The following is a 19,071-nucleotide window of genomic DNA, read 5'->3' on the forward strand; positions in this document are numbered from 1 at the left end:
GTTAAAATGACTTCTGAATTGTAAAATTCAAAAGTCAAAAATAAAATCTGAATTATATAATCCAGATAACCTTTAGATTGCATGATATAAAGATTATTTTTAACTTCTCAATTACACAACACGAAAATAAAGCATGTCAGAATAGGAGGAAACATGGGACGTGCAAGAAGAAACTGCCTCCCATCAAATCACACGACTTTTCCTTATTTGTTTTGATCGGGTCATTTTTATTTTATTGGAAACTTTAGATGTCGAAAATCACTTCCCCTTGTTACGGCAAAACCACTAGAATCAGCTTACTGAAAATTCTAGCTAATATTCGTTATTGTTGTCATGGTACAAAGATAAAATTGCGAAAACCCAGATTTAGGTTAAGAAAAGAAATTGCACACTTGGACAAACTTGAATTTAATTACACGTTGGTTAAAAACAAGGGTCCCCCAATTCAACGGAAACTACAATCATGAGTGAGATGCCCCATTTCCAGGACCACATTTGTCAGCAAACTAGCTTATGTAATCTGACAAAAAAATTTACAAAAGGTGGGAATAGCACGCAAAACAGGAATAGAAAATAATTATGGAGAAAATGATATTTACACACATTTACGACGATTGACATTATTTGCCGAAGCCTCCAATCAATAAGCATGATTTTCTTCCAGTCGAGTGCAACCCTCTAACCATGGAGGCTAATGAATATCTTGCATACACTATCAGCAGAATATACCCCTACCAATATTTTAGATGTATTCACAGCGGAGAGGGATTAAAGCATCATGACAGGATTACCCAACTGCAAGAAATATGCGTGGCGTTCCTGAGTGATGTTTGATGCACTCTTCTGAGCTGGAGACAACCGATGAAATCATGGGAAAAAAATGCAGATTCATCTTGCTTGAGTGTTGTCGTCAGCATAGATACAAACGCATGCATCTGCAGCACCAGCAGCAAGTAACACCTGGTATGGATGGAAATTTAGACAACTTACAGAACCAATTTTCTGGGCCATTAGTGTAGGATAGTAACGAATGGTGCCTAGTTGATCACCCTCCAGACTAAAAACTTTAATGAGTTGTTTCGCTGAACCACTAGCAATAATTGGAGCATGTCTATGTACAGCTAATGCTGTGAGTGATCCCCTATGAGCTTCGATTGTAAGATAGGTGCTCCTAACATTTCTTATATCAAGAAATTGGATGTCCCCAGCCTGAGAAGCACTGATAATCTGAAGAAAACCAACAGTGTGACATAATTGATTAATCAACTTCAAATCAAATTCACAAATTTAAGAATGACAACTCAAAAGAAAAAACATATCAAACTATGAAGATGCTCTTTTTACCTTTCCTTGGTCTAATCCAGGTTGAAAGCCAATCCCCACAACTTTTTCTACTCTTTGCGTATGAGGTCTTAACTCACAGACGAGCCTAAGAAGCATTATTGCCATTAGTGATTACAGAGACAGAGACTTCTAAATTGGACCTTAAAAGCTTTATACTTACGATAAAACTTAAAACACTAGTATTGATTGAGGAAATTAAATCATAAATTCATTATTAGATGCATGCATGACCATATCAAAACATGTAGGTGATAAACAACAATGATGCTGGATTCAATCACATCAATAAAAGTTAACAAAGAACCATGCTATTATTTGCATCATGATGGAAGAAATTCATCTGAGGTGCTTACATTTCAGGTATTCTGACATCATAAAGTCTGACAGAACCATCAACAAAACCAGCCGCAAAATGTCCCCCGTGAACTTGAGATGCAGCCTGAACCACATGACAAAATGTGTATAAATCAAAGGACAATTGCTTTGTTACGTAGTTAAGGAACGAGTAAAATAATACTAAAAGGGGGCAGTCATGATTGATGATTCGTGCATATCATCAATATGGGGAATCAATATCGGTTAGGTTTAATTATTATTTAATGTTTGACAAAACTTGAGAATAGTGAAAATAACACTAGCCCTTAGCAGATTCGGGGGCGGCCACTGCATTATTATTTGAGATAGACAACTATCTATGGCAAAGGCAAATACAATAAGATCAACAAAGGTGCTTCAGTCTTCACGTTCAAAAACAATCATGTACCTTGAAGAGGCCCCAGAAAAAAGGGCACGGGGGCATTTCAACAGTAAGAAGCCATCGATCATTATTAAAAAAAAAGGCTTTATAAAACACGACTTATCAGTAAAGAAACCTGTTCTAAATGAGGTTGGCAAGCAAAAACTCACGAATTCAGCTCAATTACCTTGGAAAATTTAGTAAATCCTCATAAGGTAAAACAACTGCTTAACTGTCTATATCAAGCAAAATTACTGACAAAGCATTCTCGCATAGCTGAAGCTTACCAACGCTGAGACACTGCAATCTGATGATGAAGGTATAGTATTAACAAGCTGCTCTTTATCAACATCCCATAACAAAGTAGATGATATCTCACCCGATGCATACTGTTAAATGTAAAAATGTAACAAAGAACACCATAAGAAAATCATTAGCTTCACAATACGAGGAAATAATTAGATATTCAATTTAACACATGGGGGAAGAGAAATATTTCCAACACTTCCAAGAATGATTAAAAAAATAATCTTACCAGATAACCACATTGTTGTTGCCAATCAACAACTGCATTGAGACTCCTCACACCAGGTTTATGACCATGAATTGAAGAGAATGCAGTGACAAGTTTTTGTTTACCCTTCAGAGTATAATCTTTCCAAATCCGTATGTTTCCATCAGCTGTACCATAAGATTCACCGATAAGATTAAAGTACTAACAAGTAGAGAATGAAATGTATAATAATATTAAACAGGCGAGAAAAGTACATGAAGCAGCAAGGAGCAAACTATCATCAAGCTCATTTACAAGGCAGAGCTTAGAAATCCCTTTGTCAGGAAAATCATGATTATCAAAACTGTTAAGCAGTGCTGCCTCCTCATGGTTCCATATCCTGCAGAGAACTCCAAAGATCATTATACTCTAACCAGGTTAAAAGTCTGAATTCCTACTGTGTATAAATTATGCTAGGTAATTGTCATTCAGTTGTCAAGTCCTCATAACTAATAAACGTCACTCAGTCTTCCAAGTGCTACCAACCCTGAATATATTTGGAAATATATTACTTCTAGAAATTCACCACAGATGATTTTTATAGGCCTGTAAACAATTGTCCTAACATTACCTAAACTAAAAAATCTATGCCCAGCTTCATAACAGTCCCAGTTTAACTTATAAAGTTATGGATTAGCTTCACATACCTGATACGTTCATTCTCATCAGCAGCTATTACTATAGGGGAGAAAGGTTGCAGCAATGCTGTTTGTGTACCCTTGATGTCCCACTTAGCAATTGGATTTGTAAGCCTGCTAACATCTGCAACGAAAAAATAGAATGTCAGCCATACATCTGTAAGCAACACACCTAATAAAAATAAAAAGAGAAATCCAAACCAGAGTGCTGGCATTTTGCTATGTGCTCCAGTGCAAGCTTTTCCTTCTCCTCTCTTCTGGCCGATACTTCTTCACTATCATCTGCAGCAGTTAATAGTGGTTTGGAAAAGTGCCCACAACTCCAACTATAGATAGTTGACTGTGGAAGAAAGCTTCTATCTGAAGTTCCAGAAGCTCCACCAGAACCTAAAAGTGGATCAGCCAATCCAGAGTCCGGAGAATTCATTAGGTGGGGCCTAAACTCCAATGAACAGACTCTACGCATTCCAGTTATATAACTTGGGCGAGGAGGACTGACCGGAGGAGTTCTGAAGGTCAGTGGTAAATGTCCTGTCAGAGCAACAAGCAATAATTAGCAGAAAGGCTTGCAACAATGCAGCAGGGATTATAACAAATAAAATTGGAGATAAACTTCATGAAACTGCTTTGGAAGTTATTATCCAAGAGGATCAACCATTAAGTAAAACTCAAAAAGAGATCTACCTCCATTCATATCAAACCAAGATGAGGATCGAGCCAGTCCAGCAAGAGCTGGAGAAGCTGTAGATTCAGCAGTTCGAACACCACTAGACTTCATTGGTTTTGCAACCACTTGTTCAATACCTATGATGGACAGTACTCGACGACCAAGATTTGCAATGCGTGGAGATGGATCTTTGGCTAAAGTACACATAGCAAGTACACATTGTGAATACAATGCATTGTCCAAGGGCTTTGGTCCAGTGTGGTTAACCACTCCATTGCTGAAACCATCATTTAGAATTCCTGAATCAGAATGATGAGATGAATCATCAGACAATGGGGACCCATGCATGATTCCCGAACTAGTAAGAGGACTGCTAGAAGAGACCCGTCCATCTCGAACCACAGGAGAATTGTCACTTCCAACCCTGATAGGACCAATTTGAGGGGAAACAATACTTCCATGAGGTATATGTTGGTTCTGTTTAGGATATCCACCAACTGAACCTTTTATATTAGCCAATGAAGGTAAGGAATTAATCAAAGAATTAGGTTGGGGCTTCCAATATGCAGCAGCAATAGACTTCAGGTGCTTGTTGTGGCCAAAAGCAAATCGTGCTAAAGCTGACAGTTGAAAAAAAAAAAGTCAGCAACATGCCTCAGATCCATTTCTAAAGTATAGCAGCTCTCCTATACTCTATTGACAACATTAAGTTGTCTTAGACTACAAACTGATTAACAGCATTGCAATAAAATTAGAAGCTACAATAGAAACACAAATAAAAATATGTTTTTAGATGCAAGTTTGATGACTTTTTCTGCAGATATTTTCTTTCTTATTCACCAGTAACAGTTACTTTGTTTTAAGGCTTGTCATCTTTCTCTAAGTTCAAAAACAACCAGCTGTTAGGAACTTGTTTGCAAATAATTAAAAAATTGCAATGATGATATATATTAAAAACAACAACCTCCTGTCTGAGCTCTACCAATCTAATCACAAGAAAATTAAATGTATTCACAAATTCAAAACAAAATATAGGATCAGATGCTTAATCACCTACCTACTGCTACCTCTGCCCTCACCAATGGACTCCCATCTGAAGCAACACCTAACATACTCTTAACTATACTAACTTCAGCCCTAAACTTTTCATCATCGTCGCATTCTTCATCGCCACCAACACTTCTACATGTATCAAATCCCACATCAAGAAGGGTACCCAGTGCAAAAACAGCAGATGCCCTAACCTGTAAAACAATAAATTGAATGACTGAATTTATTTGATTAATTCATCAAAAATTGTAATCATCTGGCAACTGGAAATAGAACCAATAAGTAGGGCATAAACCTCTGGCTGGGGTTCAGACAATAGAGGAGCAAATATAGTAGTTGCATCATCCTGTAAACCAATTGTTTGTGCCTCTGAGAAGTCTTCCCACAATTTCCCCAGACACAGGCAAAGCCACTGAAGGAAAAGGGGTTCAGTTTGTGAATCAATAGGACATGAACTCTGAAGGTGCTTTAAGCAGACATGAATCAAACCAGCTTCCATACAAGCTTCTTGGCCGCGTCTATGACCGTCCACAATCACAGCCAAAACAAAAGCAGCCATTGCCCGTTGCTCTGGATATGCTTCCATGCTATCAAGAAACTTAATGAAATAGATATGACCACCATCCTTCACTAGATCAACCTGACATGACTACAACACAGAAAATGGAACAAAGTCATACCAGACACAGCAGACATTAAATAAGGTCAGCAAAAAACAGAATATTCATAACTATGATAATGGAGTTTATTGAGCTGAAACTGTATGTTTCTAAGACAATAAGGATGCCTCATTCATATTGAGAAAAAGGAATCAATACAAAAGAAACAGAGATTCAATATCCTCTCCAATAAAGAATGATAGGATATACACTTTATTTTTACAATTATAACCCTCCCCTTAAAGCTGAAGCATATAAGGATATATGAGAATAAATAAAGACACTGTTGATATGATATATATATATATATATATATATATATATATATATATATATATAAAGAGAGAGAGAGAGAGAGAGAGAGAGAATTTATTTCTTATTCTATAATTATAACATTCTCCCTCAAGTTGGAGCTTATAAATCACATGTGCATGGCTTGATGCAATTTTGATCAATCTTTGGTCCTCTTAAACACGTGGTGAATATGCTAGCCTACTGTTCACTACAGCTGAAAAATTTAGGGGTGATATTTTCACACTTCACTTATTCCCTTTTGAAATGACAATTTACTTCAATGAATTTGGTCCTCTCATGAAAGACAAGATTAGAAGCATTGTGTAATGGTGCCCAGTTGACACATATAAGGTGCATTTGGGAATCTTCTCCAAATTCAAGCTGAGTTTTTTTAGCTATATGAGCTCATAAATGACTAATGTCATTATTATCTTGTATTATGCTTCTAAACTTCATCTTGCCATGACATTTCGTTTCTTACTTTTCCATGATATTAAATTGCCTCCAACAAGAACACAATATATTGAAGTAAAGTGTCTATCACACGGTGACCCTACCAAGTTAGCATCATAATAACCAACAACTTGACTAGGAAGAGTTGAAAAATTAATTTACTACACTCACTACAAAGGCAATGTTAGGACAAGTTACAACAAAATAATTTAGCTTACCAACTAACTTGTATCTCCCAAGATCAAAATACGGTTCTCCCTAATCAGGTACAAGTTTGACACTGAGATCCATTGATATCCCATAAGCTTAGCATTTAACATCCCTGTTTCTTCCAAAATGTCGGCAGCATATTCTTTTTGTTAGTTTGATCAAACCATCCTTGGACTATACAACCTCTAGACCAAGGCAAGATCTTTTGAATGAAACTTTTAAGATATCGTTTTAGTTGGACAATACCCTTTTTATCACCACTACCTATGATAACAATGTTGTCCATGAGAAATACATACATCCTTAGGGAGAATGACAATAAAACATTGAATGATCAACATCACTACGTCATTCCAAATTTTTGGATGATAATTCAAAACTGCCCAAACTGTGCATGGGATGATTGCTTTAGGCCATATCACTCCCCTTGAGCACCAAATCCAAAAGGTTTCTCATGTTGCTATCAAGATCACCATGCAAAAATGTATTCTTGATGTCAAGCCGAGACATAGTCCAATGGTGAATATTTGAATTATAAAAAAGATGTCTCATATATGTCATTTTTGCAACAAGAGAAGTGCTAAAATAACCTTGCCCATAGATTTTTGTGTATTCTTTGGCAAGCAAGAAATCTTTGTAGCAATCAAATTCGCCATTAAGTTATACTTTAAGAGTGTATAACAAATAACACGCAACAGAAAATAATAAAAACAATTTAAATCAGAAAACAAATATATGTATATAATATGTATCTGACATTGCGCGGAGGGAGAAAGAAAAGGCTACGAGAGAGTGAGTGAGCCCACTCAAACCAAAGAAGAGGAAGCGAAAGTCTGCATCGGCGAACTGGACCAGGCACTCACCATAGAACTGGACCCAGGTACATTTGTAATAATCATCAATAAAGCAATAAGATATTTAGAACCAAAAGGAACAACAATACAAGATGAACTAGAAAAAAATGAGATGAATCTTGTTTAATGGGACTATCATGAAACAACCAACAAACATGTTTTCTTAAATGACATGACTCGTATATCTAACGCCAATCATCATGCCAAATATTTGGCCTTACAAGGTAACATTAATTTTAGTGAAAGTGAAGATGATGTCATGGGATTTCGATTTCAGTGAAAGTAAACTAAAAGGGAATTTAGGAACACAAAGAACAATGTTAGCAATGGATGAGAGGGGTTGGATATTACCCATGCTGCAAGCTTGTGTTTGTGAACCATTGCTAGTAGTTATAAAAGGAAAATTGGCCGTAGTTGTAAAGGATAAGAAAAAAAACGGTTATCAGATATATGAACATTTACACTAGTGTCAATGACCCGAATACTGGAGATTGATATGGACAAGCAGATTAATGCCAATATGCCACCAAAATATTGTTACTAGTAGATTGAGGTGTCTCTCACCATTCAATTAAGTCTTCATATGTTGTCAAAGACATACAAGATAAACCAATTGGTAGTGTAGGAGCAACAGGTGGCTCAACATTAGATGCATGGGTAATATTGGTTGAACAATGTGGTTCCCCATGTAGCTTCCAACACTTATCACTGTTATGTCTATTGAATATAGTAAAAACTATATGGGATTAATCTCCCTTGTGTAGAAAAATCCACCTAAGGTACTGTATTTATAATAAGAAAAATATGAACTAAACCCAAAATACAAATAAAGAATAATAACAAAATAACTAAAAATAAAAGATAAAGATAAGATATCTATCTAGGATATCTAATAATATAATATATTGAACAATATCCATTGTGAAATATGTATGTATGTTTATTTTATAAGACATGGGGAACCGGAAATGATGTAGAAGTCATAGTAGGGTATATCATGATCCCAAAATCAAATCATGTGTACCAAAATACTCTTGTGGCAAACCTTACAAGCCTAAGGTCATAAACATTGTGATTCTTAAATTCCTTCTTTAAATATGCATATGGGGGAAGGAGCTCGCTAAAATCATGTAAGGCAGCATGAAGTTGCATAACACAGACATAGGGCTCTTTGCACACTTTGTATGGGCAGAGTGTCGTTGCTATAAAGGGAAGCACAATCCTCACTCCAAATAGAAGTGCACATATCATGGGGACAAAAAAAATAGGTTTAAGCGAAGTGTGAATTATAGATGTAATACGCTACATAGTTGAGCATGGATTTATCCATTGTTTACACTGTTCTATAGGAACAAATTCAGGAATTGTCGTACGATAGGATTTATTGTGCAACCTACTTAATCATAACCCAATTTTGGAAGCCTAAGTTGAATAGTTAAACTCATCTATCTTTTCAATACTAACAATATGGTTAGGAAAAGATACGAAAATTTGTTCTAAATGATGATATGGAGCTGGAAGACATTTTTTTCCTTGGTGAAGAAGTAGACTGGACCAGCAAACCAACTCTAATGGATCTGCCACTACTATAGGTAGGAGCACATAAAGGACGTGACCTGGGCACAGGTTGGTCAACTGTCTGGCACCACTACACATGCTGCCATGCACCAACAGGAGTTGTGGTCAGAACAAGAGATAAGACGCTCGTCTAAGCATGTTCATGGGTGGTTTGCATCGGCTTTAGGATGGTTGGATAGGTTGGCACAGCGCAATCCCAACCTTATGTTTGCCAAAGCTAAATGATGGTCATCAAAAACTCATCAGAGGCAGCACTAGAATAGTGCAAGCTAACCTAAGAAAAAGGTTTCCCCAAGAAAGTATCATTATAAGGCACAGTGCAATCCCAACCTTATGTTTGCTGAAGCTAATGATGGTCATCAAAAACTCATCAGAGGCAGCACTAGAATAGTGCATGCAAACCTAAGAAAAAGGTTTCCCCAAGAAATTACCATCCTAAGGCAGGGGGTCAAGCCAACATAGTTTTGAAAAAGACTCTAGATACCATATTAAACTATAGGAAAGAAAGAAATATTGATCTGAAATGGTATGATTTTTAGACATGGATGTTTTATTTATATTGAACGTGATATATCCTCTAAAAATAAAGACATGATATAGATATATATTATAACGTTCCCTAATAATATATATATATATATATGTGTGTGTGTGTGTGTGTGTGTGTGTGTAATCTATATATTCTTCATTATATAGGTTTTGTTCCTTATTCTATAGTTATAACAAGTAGGATATGGGATGATTGAGTAATAGCATTATGGCCATACATATGTTTGGTTTGAAAAAAAAAAAGTATGACGTGTATTTAAATTTGAAAGTTTTATTGCAGAAGATAAAAATAGGGTTTAGAGGGCGCAAAGAAAGTTCATGAAAAAGAACTTCAAGAAACCAAAATCTTCCAAAGTTTTCCCTCAATTAAAATTTTTAAAACTTCCTCCTCCCTTAATTTATCCTCTTTTCTAGTCAAAACAAAGGTTAAATGCTTCTTTCCCTATTTTCCTTATCTTCTTCTTCCTCAATCTTTCTACTTTTCTTGGCTTGTCCAGCCCCATGCAAAGCTAATGTATATAGTGCAATACTAGATTAAAAACCTTCAGTGAGTAAGACAAAATTTCAACCTGATTTAATGCATGCTTGGTTCAGATTAATTTTGGATAAAAAAAAAACTATATCTTTTTCAAATGTTCTCATATTCAACTTTTCTTGGCACATCCAGCACCATGCAAAGCAAGCGAATATACTGCAATAACTACCACAGTAAAAGTAACCTTCACTGACCAAGACAAAATTTCAACACGATTTAACACATGTTTGGTCGAATATAATATTGAAAAAAAAAATCACATACTTTTCAATGCCTACCATAATAAACAACTACTTCTCTAAAATAACTAAAAACCAACATGTAATTGACATTTACATAAAGAATTTATTTTCCACCGAATCTACCTTGTCAAGTGCAAGAATCTTTGTCCATATGAATACAAGGATCTGACGTAGTTCTGGTGTTGTTGTTTGTAATAGCTTTAGAACATAAGGAAATATTCCAACAGATAATGCCTACATTAAAAACTAGGTATTAAGTTCTCGTAAACCTTTACAGATAAATAAATAAATAAATAGGTAAAACAAATGGAACAATAGTTAATGAATCTAGAGAAAAACTACCAGATCAACCGCCCATGGCCCCATATCAAGGAACCTTCCAAGCAGCACTAAGGCCCGATAGCGATGGCATTGACTAAGTAAAACCTGATACAGGAACAATGCATGGAAAAGGTATAAACATCTGGCAATCGATTTTCCCAGAAGTATAAAGTATACTTATTGTGAAAAAAAGGAAAAACTAATTCAAGTCAATAGCGTGTAAGAAAGATTGAAAGGTGATTTTGCAAATGATCCAAGGGTGAAATTTCTGAACCTACATAGAATCAAGAAATAGGAAGATGATTGCCAAGTCAAACAAATTGCAAGAAAGTTCCTTAAATAAATGAATAGTAAATAATTGAGACAAGAATTGACCATAACACACTTTCAGAAAAACATTTTAGGACAATTAGAGTAATGTATGTTGAATGAACAAAACAGAAAATGTCCATTGCTATTACAGCTAGATATGGCTAGACCCATTGTTAAGAGAGTGGATGCTCACTACAAATACATCATTTAGACAAATGTCTATCATAAGGATAATAATAAGAAACACTTACCCATCAAAAGGTTAATAAGGAACAGGAACAGACAGTTGATTTCATAAAAATCAAGTAACATACCTAACAAGAGTATTATAAAGCAACACAATGGCTCGAAAAGAAACAAAGACAAAAACATAAATCGCACCTGAAGAACTATAGGCAACTGCTCTGGTGGTTTCTTATGTTCAGAACCATGGTCAAGCCATACCTCAAATGCTGTCAACTGCTCAGTGAAAAATGTACTAGGCTGATAGAGAACAATAACATACTTCGTCAGGTAAGCTCAAAACTCATACATAATCCTTCGTATTGCAATTATTCCTTGACAAATCAGAATACCTTAGCTAATTGTTACTAGTTAATATTCAATACCAGAACGAACTCTACATTAAAGCTATTACAAAAAATAAATCCAGAATTCAAGATACCTGAAATTCAGCATTAGGATCCTCAACTAAAGATGGAAGTTGAGAGAGGCACAGCTCAGCAGCCATGTCCCATGCATCCCTGAAGTATGGAGAAAAAACATAAACTGTCTAAAAAATTTCGCAACACAAAAAAATATCATAACAATAATCACCAACAATACCACATATGATGCTGGTGGGTTGGAGGTAACATTGGGTGAGAAACAGGAGAACAATTTGCAGATCGCATGATTCTCTCAGCAAGTAGAAAATTTCGAAACAGACTAGCAACAAGCAAATCCTGTCTGAACAGTCTTTGAAAAAGATCTGCAGGACAAAATAATTATCAATATAAGATAAAAAGATACCAACTAAAATTGCTTGCTAAATAACTGGAATTTAGAAAGAAACTGTTGCAACTTAGTAAGTCAGAGAAAATGAAAATGAGGGTTGAGACCCACCATGGGGAAGAACATTCCAGGCAATCGTATCAGTTACTGCTGTAAAGATCCAATTCAATTCACCTAGAAGTGTCTTTCGATCATTAGGACGGCCAGGTATCTTGTCTATAAGTGAATAATCAAGTGATTCACGAAGTAATGATCGCGTACAAAACCTAGAGAAAATTTACATCACACAAAAGGTATCAAGAGCCAGTTTGCTGAGATATACAATTGTCACTTGCCAACACTTGAAAGTTCAGGAGCTAGAGAAAATGAGGACAGTTAAGTTAGTAATGCAAATGTAGATGTTGGGCATATAATCAATTTCATAGTAAAAATAAACATTTTTATCACTGGCTTTTTTCTCCTATAACTAATGTACTGCAAAAGTTACATTGAAGATAATAAATCAGTTAAACGCAATAATACTCCTAAGGAGAAACTGTATGATAAAAACTGACATTTATGATTCTGGATTATGATGAATACAATCTGCCATCATGAAATGCTATTAGATAAAAGTAGTTAAGTAAGGGTCACATATAGGAAAGTATAATCAGATTAAAGATTGGGAGGGTAATGTAAAACAATTCATGTAACAAAAATGTTCATTATTTAGAACTCCATGCACAATGCATTCAAAATTCATGCATAATGCTAATGTTTAAACAAAAATAATAATAATGTATGCTAAACCTACGTCAATGTTTCATATTAAACATTCTAAACAAGATAAACTAAGTAGGAATTAATGAGAAGTTTCACCATCGTAATGCCATCTTTATAGGCGTTGTAAGGCATGATGTAAACACATCAGCAGGGAATTCTGCACTCTGAGGCAAAGTCTCGTGTGCTTCACATGCTGCAAGCAGAATGCAATCCCTTTGGGACACAGTGGAGTTGGAAGCACTCCACTCATGAAGCTTATCAATAACAAGTCCAGTAACAAATTTGGCAGTCCAAAAAAGACAAAATCAGTAGCAATACATTTGGGTTTTTTTTATAAGTATTTAATAACATGGTTTTGTGTGGATACCTCAATGAAGGAATTCACAATCAACCCAGCTGCAGAGCAATCAAAAACATAAATTGATGGGGTCTTCAGCCAAGAATCAAGTTCATTGATGGGTAATGGGATATACTGCGTATAACTCTGCATAACATATGATGAAAATGAGAATAGGAATGCCTTATAGTTATTCTCATCATGATATTGTAACTGAGGGCTTTATACTCAATTGGAACCCATGATATCTAGTAGCAAAAGTTAAACTAATAAGGCATTTGCGATAGGATACAATTCCAGTTTAGTTTTAACCTTTTATCAGTTATGATCGATGTAAGGTCAGGAGTAAAAACTTTTGCCTTTTCTAACAAAATGATTATTGTGAACTCTTCTCATGTACAAAATAAATACCATTTATATTTATTTACTTTTTTTATGAATACTTAATATACCCCTTGTTGCACTTGCTGACAAAAATCTGAGCAAAGGCATGAAAGTAAAATAAGTAAAATACAATATATTCATCATGCCTAAATAGTGAATGGCTTTGTTACCCATTTTATTCTCATACTTTTGCCACCTTATTTTGCTTCTATTCATGGCTTTGTCTCATACATACAGAATCATTCATTTTCCATTCTCCCATTTTTATCTTTTATACTATTTTCTCTATTGGTAACGGCATATTTTTAAAGAGGTGAGAACCTATACACACAAGGTAGTCAAACTCCAAAGTTTATGTAAACTCACGAAAGCTTCACAAAGTAGCAAGATTTTACTTCAAGCAATAAAAAACTTACAAATAACATAATAATTCAATATTATATGATGTTATAAATAACGCTTTTATATTTTTTACTGTAATATTATCATTAGTTGATCATATTACATACTTTTTTAAAGTTTTTTATACTTTTTCAATATTATTGTCCCTTTATCCTTCTCTAGTTGATTATATAAGATCCTATGCTTTACATAAAAAATAAGTTGATGGTCTTAAACTGAGGTCCAATTGTCCAAAATAGCAAGAGAGGACCAAAAAAATCAAGCCCTAATGACACAACCCACTAATTTGTAGTTTGCACCAGCCCTGTATATGAAACTGAACAAGGGAAAGAAAATGGTACAGAAGTGAGATTGCAAAGTGTCCAGGAGAATCAGAAACACAAAATGGAGCAGAGCTGAGCAAGACACCAAGAGAGATTTGTTCTTGCAATAGAACACAACATCAGCACCTAAAACAGGCAGAAACTTGCAAGAGAGAACCAGTGAACCATAAAATTGTTCCATAGATGCGTTTAGCATAAAATATGACCTAGAAACAAACAAATCCAGTGTCATTATGGCTTTTTTCTAATGTTCAACTATCTTGCTGAATCAACTCTAAACTCATGATTTTACACTAGTTTGAGCAAGTATGCTCGTGTTTACATGAGTTAACTAGGTTTGAGGGTGTAGGAAAATAAATTCAGATGAGTTAACAAGTTGACTGGCAATTTTTGTAACCAACCACGCCAACTTTTTTTCAACTAGGCTTACATTGCTAGGATGAAGAGAACAATATCTGATTTATCAAGTAACTACCTTGCATCAAGAACTAAAAATACAACATTGACCTTATTGAAGACCCATATTTCACCATTAGCTGTTGGTTTTGGGACACCATGCCCATTGTAATGGAATAAAACCCTTTCTGACTTTGCATATCTCCGACAAGTAGTACAAAGTTTCTTCACCTCATCCACTGTCGGGTCAAGTTGACATTTATAGCGAGCCTATAAAGATCCCAAAAAGGTTAACTACAAAACAATTTCAAACATAACATGAGAACAAGCAGTTAAACATTCCCACCTTTGGTTGCCATCTTTCATACTGACTGCTCAAAGTTTTTCCAATTGATTCCAATGCCTTTTGTGGTGCCATAGAAAATGGGTCTGCGGTATTGAACAAGGTAAGCATCAAAAACTGTTTGCAGCTAATCATGGTCGCAAGCCTCCAAAGTTTTGATGTATCACAAAGATTCTACTCAACCCATTCAGCTACATTTTTTATCAACAAGTTGCAAACAACTCTAAATAACAAAGCTGGGGATCAAAAAGTTAATGGCTGGATAAAAAGCTGAAGACAAGAATGAATCAAAGAGTTCATCCATAAAATATAAATGCAAAACAGCACACATCAGAAATACGAACTTGTAAAAACAAATAGTTAATAACAAAAACAAGTCATATAATATTATTAAGAAGCCCGATGCTATTTCCAAACATGAAATGAGCAAAAGTAATGCAAAAGATATCAAATCCAGGAAACAACTTGAGAGTACAAACTACAGAAAACAATTAAATAAAATGAGATGAAAGGTAACAAGAGACCTATCCAGCACTCCATTCTAGCACAAGGAGATATCTTTATTACATCTGGTGGGTCCACACTAATGTTCAAACATAATACTAGAGCTACACATCCTGTCTTCATCTGCACCACAAAATTAGAGTTAAAATGGAGCATAAATCTTACAACAGATATAACATAAACATCTTCAAGAAGTATTTAAAACATCTGAGAGGAAGAAACAGACAATTCGATAAAAAATATATTCTGATTATGAAGAAAAATGTTAAAATATCAATATAATTTACACCAGAAATCCATTGCAAAGGTAGACTACTATTCAAGAAATCCTATATAAATAGAAGAAATGTTATCTTTAAAAATAAGCTCCACCCGACCCTCTCCCCAAAAAAGTATCGAACCAACAGTATAAAACTTATCAAAAAAGTAAACCACATTTATACATTTCACACTTCGTCATGCCTTATTTCAAATGCAGAAAGAAATTATATGTTATTGAGTAGAGCACAACCCCTTCGTTCAATCTTCATTCCAAAGTTACATCCACAGCTGTAATAAGACAGATTGAAAAATAGCAAATGCCGGACAGCCAGAATATCCAAAATTGACATGCTATCTATACCTTTAGAAGATTAATTGTCAAGCAACTACTCATGTTGAAGAAGCTTCGACTTTTTTTTTTAACAAAATGCAATTGCACTAGTTGCCAAAAACGAACAAGAAGGGAATAATTAAAGATCATTGGCAAACTGCTAACACAATTTAAAATTGAAAGAATCAGACTACGCAAAAGGTGACCTGCTTATTTCACACTTTTAAAAAGGGTTGGAATTTAACAATGCTCCTTATAAAAAATCATATACTTAATTTTACATGCGTACACTTAGACCAAAATCCACCTCTGTCAAGAGTAAAGCAATTTCAACCAATATAAGAAGCTAGCAACCTTCATTTAATGTAAACAAGCCACTTCATAATGCAAGCTACCAGGATTTACACAAGTCCCCTAAAAAGAGACATGTAAACAATCTTCCCCACCTCCATTAGGAAATCATTAATTCAGTCAAGCAAATTCCAGGATAGTTCATCCACTTTTACAGCCAAATCTTTAGCAAAATAAGAATTCATCAAACACCAAGCACACAAGTAATAGAAGAAATTTCCCCAATGCAAGTATCAATTAGGTCCACTACAATAACGTTATCATTATTTTGAATTGATCAAATTCAAGATCCGCTGAAGTACACAGTGCACTCTGGGTAGTAAAGAAAGAAGCCGCATCAAAACCCACAAACATCACAGAACTCACTCGATTTTCTCATTAATCATTGGTTCTTTTTCACTCAGCATTTCACTTTTGCACTTCAAAGGATCTAGACCTGTCTTAACAAGACTGAATGTTTAACAGGTCAAACATTTTACGTCCTTGACAAGTCCCGAACAACATTATCACATACACAAACATAGTAAAACAAAGCCATCCATTCACACTCACCAATGCTGCCACTGCATTGACCTACACGCCCTTTTTCTCTACATTTCCCAAATTTATGTACGCAGTACGACACACTACTCACAATTTTCCAATATCTATTTAACGAAAATCGTAAATCACCGATTCATCATAACAAAATGCATATAATACAAACAAGGTTAACAAACAACAACTGAATCCAACTTTTCAGAGCGATTGAACTGACCCTATCCTTGGGTCGCCACTTGGAGACTAGGCCGCTGTCGGCGGGGCCGGCGGGGACGGCGGCCTCGAAGGCTTCGTGGCGGAGCTCGCAGAGGACCACAGTCTGCGGCAGGTAGGCCATGCTGGTGGCGCCATTCCCGGTGTAATTGCCGCTGCTGCTAGCGATGGCGGCTTCAGAGTCGCCGCGGTTCGCGAAATCGGCATCTTCAGTGTTGTTACTGGCTGTGACGACGGCGACGGAGGAGGAGGAAGAGGAGGCGGTGGAATCGTCGTGGTGGTTTTGGCTGGGAACGACGAGAACAGTGGATTGTGAAAAGCGAGAGGCCATCAAATCTCCCAATGCCATCCAAATCAGAAACCCTCCTCAGTGATCGTACATGGAATAGCGGAGGGTTTTGACACGGAGGGAACCCTAGCTTTTCGCAGGATGAAGAATATGAAGATGGTGATGGTGACGTTGAAGACTATGATAGTGATGGTTATGGTGGCGGTGGTGTTGATGATGATGGTAGAGAAGGTGATGATGGCGATGATGAAGAAGAAGGGGGCGCATAGAACAGTGGCGGCAGGCACTGTCTCTCCACGAAGGGAAACGGAAACGAGTGATACAAATTGCGATTTTGTGAAACCAAACCGAGAAAAAAAATATTGGGGGAATTTAATAAACTTTTCTTTTTTGGAACGGGAAAAAAAATAAATTGAAAATTTGCATGAGACAGCCTATTCTTCCCTTTATTTTAAAAACAACAGTTAACTATATTGTAATATTTTATTACATAAGCCTAACGTCACTAATGATGATAATAGAAAAATAATTGGATGTGGGAGCATTACAATTAGAATCACGGAAAAATATGGTGTGATTTATCAGCATTTTACAAATTAATGTAACACTGATGGCTGTTATAAAAAGTTAAAAAAAAAATAATATATATATATATATATATATATATATATATATATATATATATATATATATATATATATATGTTTGTATCAAGTTATCTGACATTTCATTTTTAAAATACTTTTTATTATTTCTACTTTATTAAGGTTATTCTTTAAACCGGTGATATATTTTGAATTTGGTGATGATACATGTGTAATGTAATACAAATACAGTGGGAGAAAGCCGTTGGAATTTGGTCATGTATGCTATAATACAAGAAGATGGAACAATTTCAATGTAATGTAAAAATAGGATAAAACCTCTTATTACAATTATATGTTATTTCGGTAGTGGATAGATGTCAATTGTCTTTAACATTAAAATCTAAATAACATTTCATTGTTTAGCAATCTAAGTCTTTACTCAAATACTTCTTCATAGCATGGAAGGACACTTTAATACTTAAATTAGTAGATGATTGTTTGATTATCAAAGTCAATTCTCAACCGTGTAATAAATATGATTATGTACTTTTTTTACTTTAAACTTGTATTTATAAGTTTCGGAATAGGCTATTAATTAACATCGACATAATCACGTCCCAATAGTTGATAAACATGTTTTACCTATAAACGTATTTAATTTGCATCCCTGGTCAACCATTAGGTGACTTATTGATCGGTGACTGACTCTCCAATAAAGATCGTTCGAATTTTGGAAGCTAACTAAAAATGTTAGGAAGTTGACCACACAGTCAACCACTGATCAGACATTCATACGACACACAGGCCCCTCAAGCCCAAGCTTGGAATAATTGGCAAAGGGGTTTGTGAAAATGGGCGACCACAAGTACTTGATCTAGTGTGTATTAGTGGCGTTTAAGATCGTTCGTCCTTTTGTAGAAAATGATCGTTGGAAAAGAGGCCTGAAACACTTCTTGATTCGCGCTTGGCAGAATGCATAGGGTTGCATGATTTGGGTCGTGGGATCTCACTTTATTTAACGACGGATATCGCTCGAGGGTAGGAGGTGGTTGGTTATAAA

General features: G+C 35.4%; 1 protein-coding gene across 1 annotated transcript; it reads right to left on the bottom strand.

The window, feature by feature from the left end:
* Nucleotides 1-392: 392 nt before the first annotated feature.
* LOC124835761 (regulatory-associated protein of TOR 1) lies at nt 393-17,770 on the bottom strand. The gene is made up of 23 exons (XM_047310753.2): nt 17,140-17,770; nt 15,460-15,562; nt 14,939-15,021; nt 14,704-14,862; nt 13,118-13,234; nt 12,847-13,004; nt 12,100-12,254; nt 11,821-11,965; nt 11,660-11,738; nt 11,377-11,478; nt 10,705-10,788; nt 10,486-10,596; nt 5,284-5,637; nt 4,996-5,182; nt 3,956-4,558; nt 3,473-3,802; nt 3,281-3,395; nt 2,849-2,973; nt 2,616-2,761; nt 2,368-2,469; nt 1,698-1,783; nt 1,345-1,429; nt 393-1,227 (listed from the first exon to the last, which is right to left on the bottom strand). Exons 1-23 carry the CDS (start codon nt 17,482-17,484, stop codon nt 889-891), a joined length of 4,113 nt encoding a protein of 1,370 aa, XP_047166709.1. The 5' UTR covers nt 17,485-17,770; the 3' UTR covers nt 393-888.
* Nucleotides 17,771-19,071: the final 1,301 nt, after the last annotated feature.

This window comes from Vigna umbellata, chromosome 3 (assembly GCF_029865625.1).
Source record: "Vigna umbellata cultivar VRB3 chromosome 3, Vumbellata_1.0, whole genome shotgun sequence".
Lineage (NCBI taxonomy): Eukaryota > Viridiplantae > Streptophyta > Magnoliopsida > Fabales > Fabaceae > Vigna > Vigna umbellata.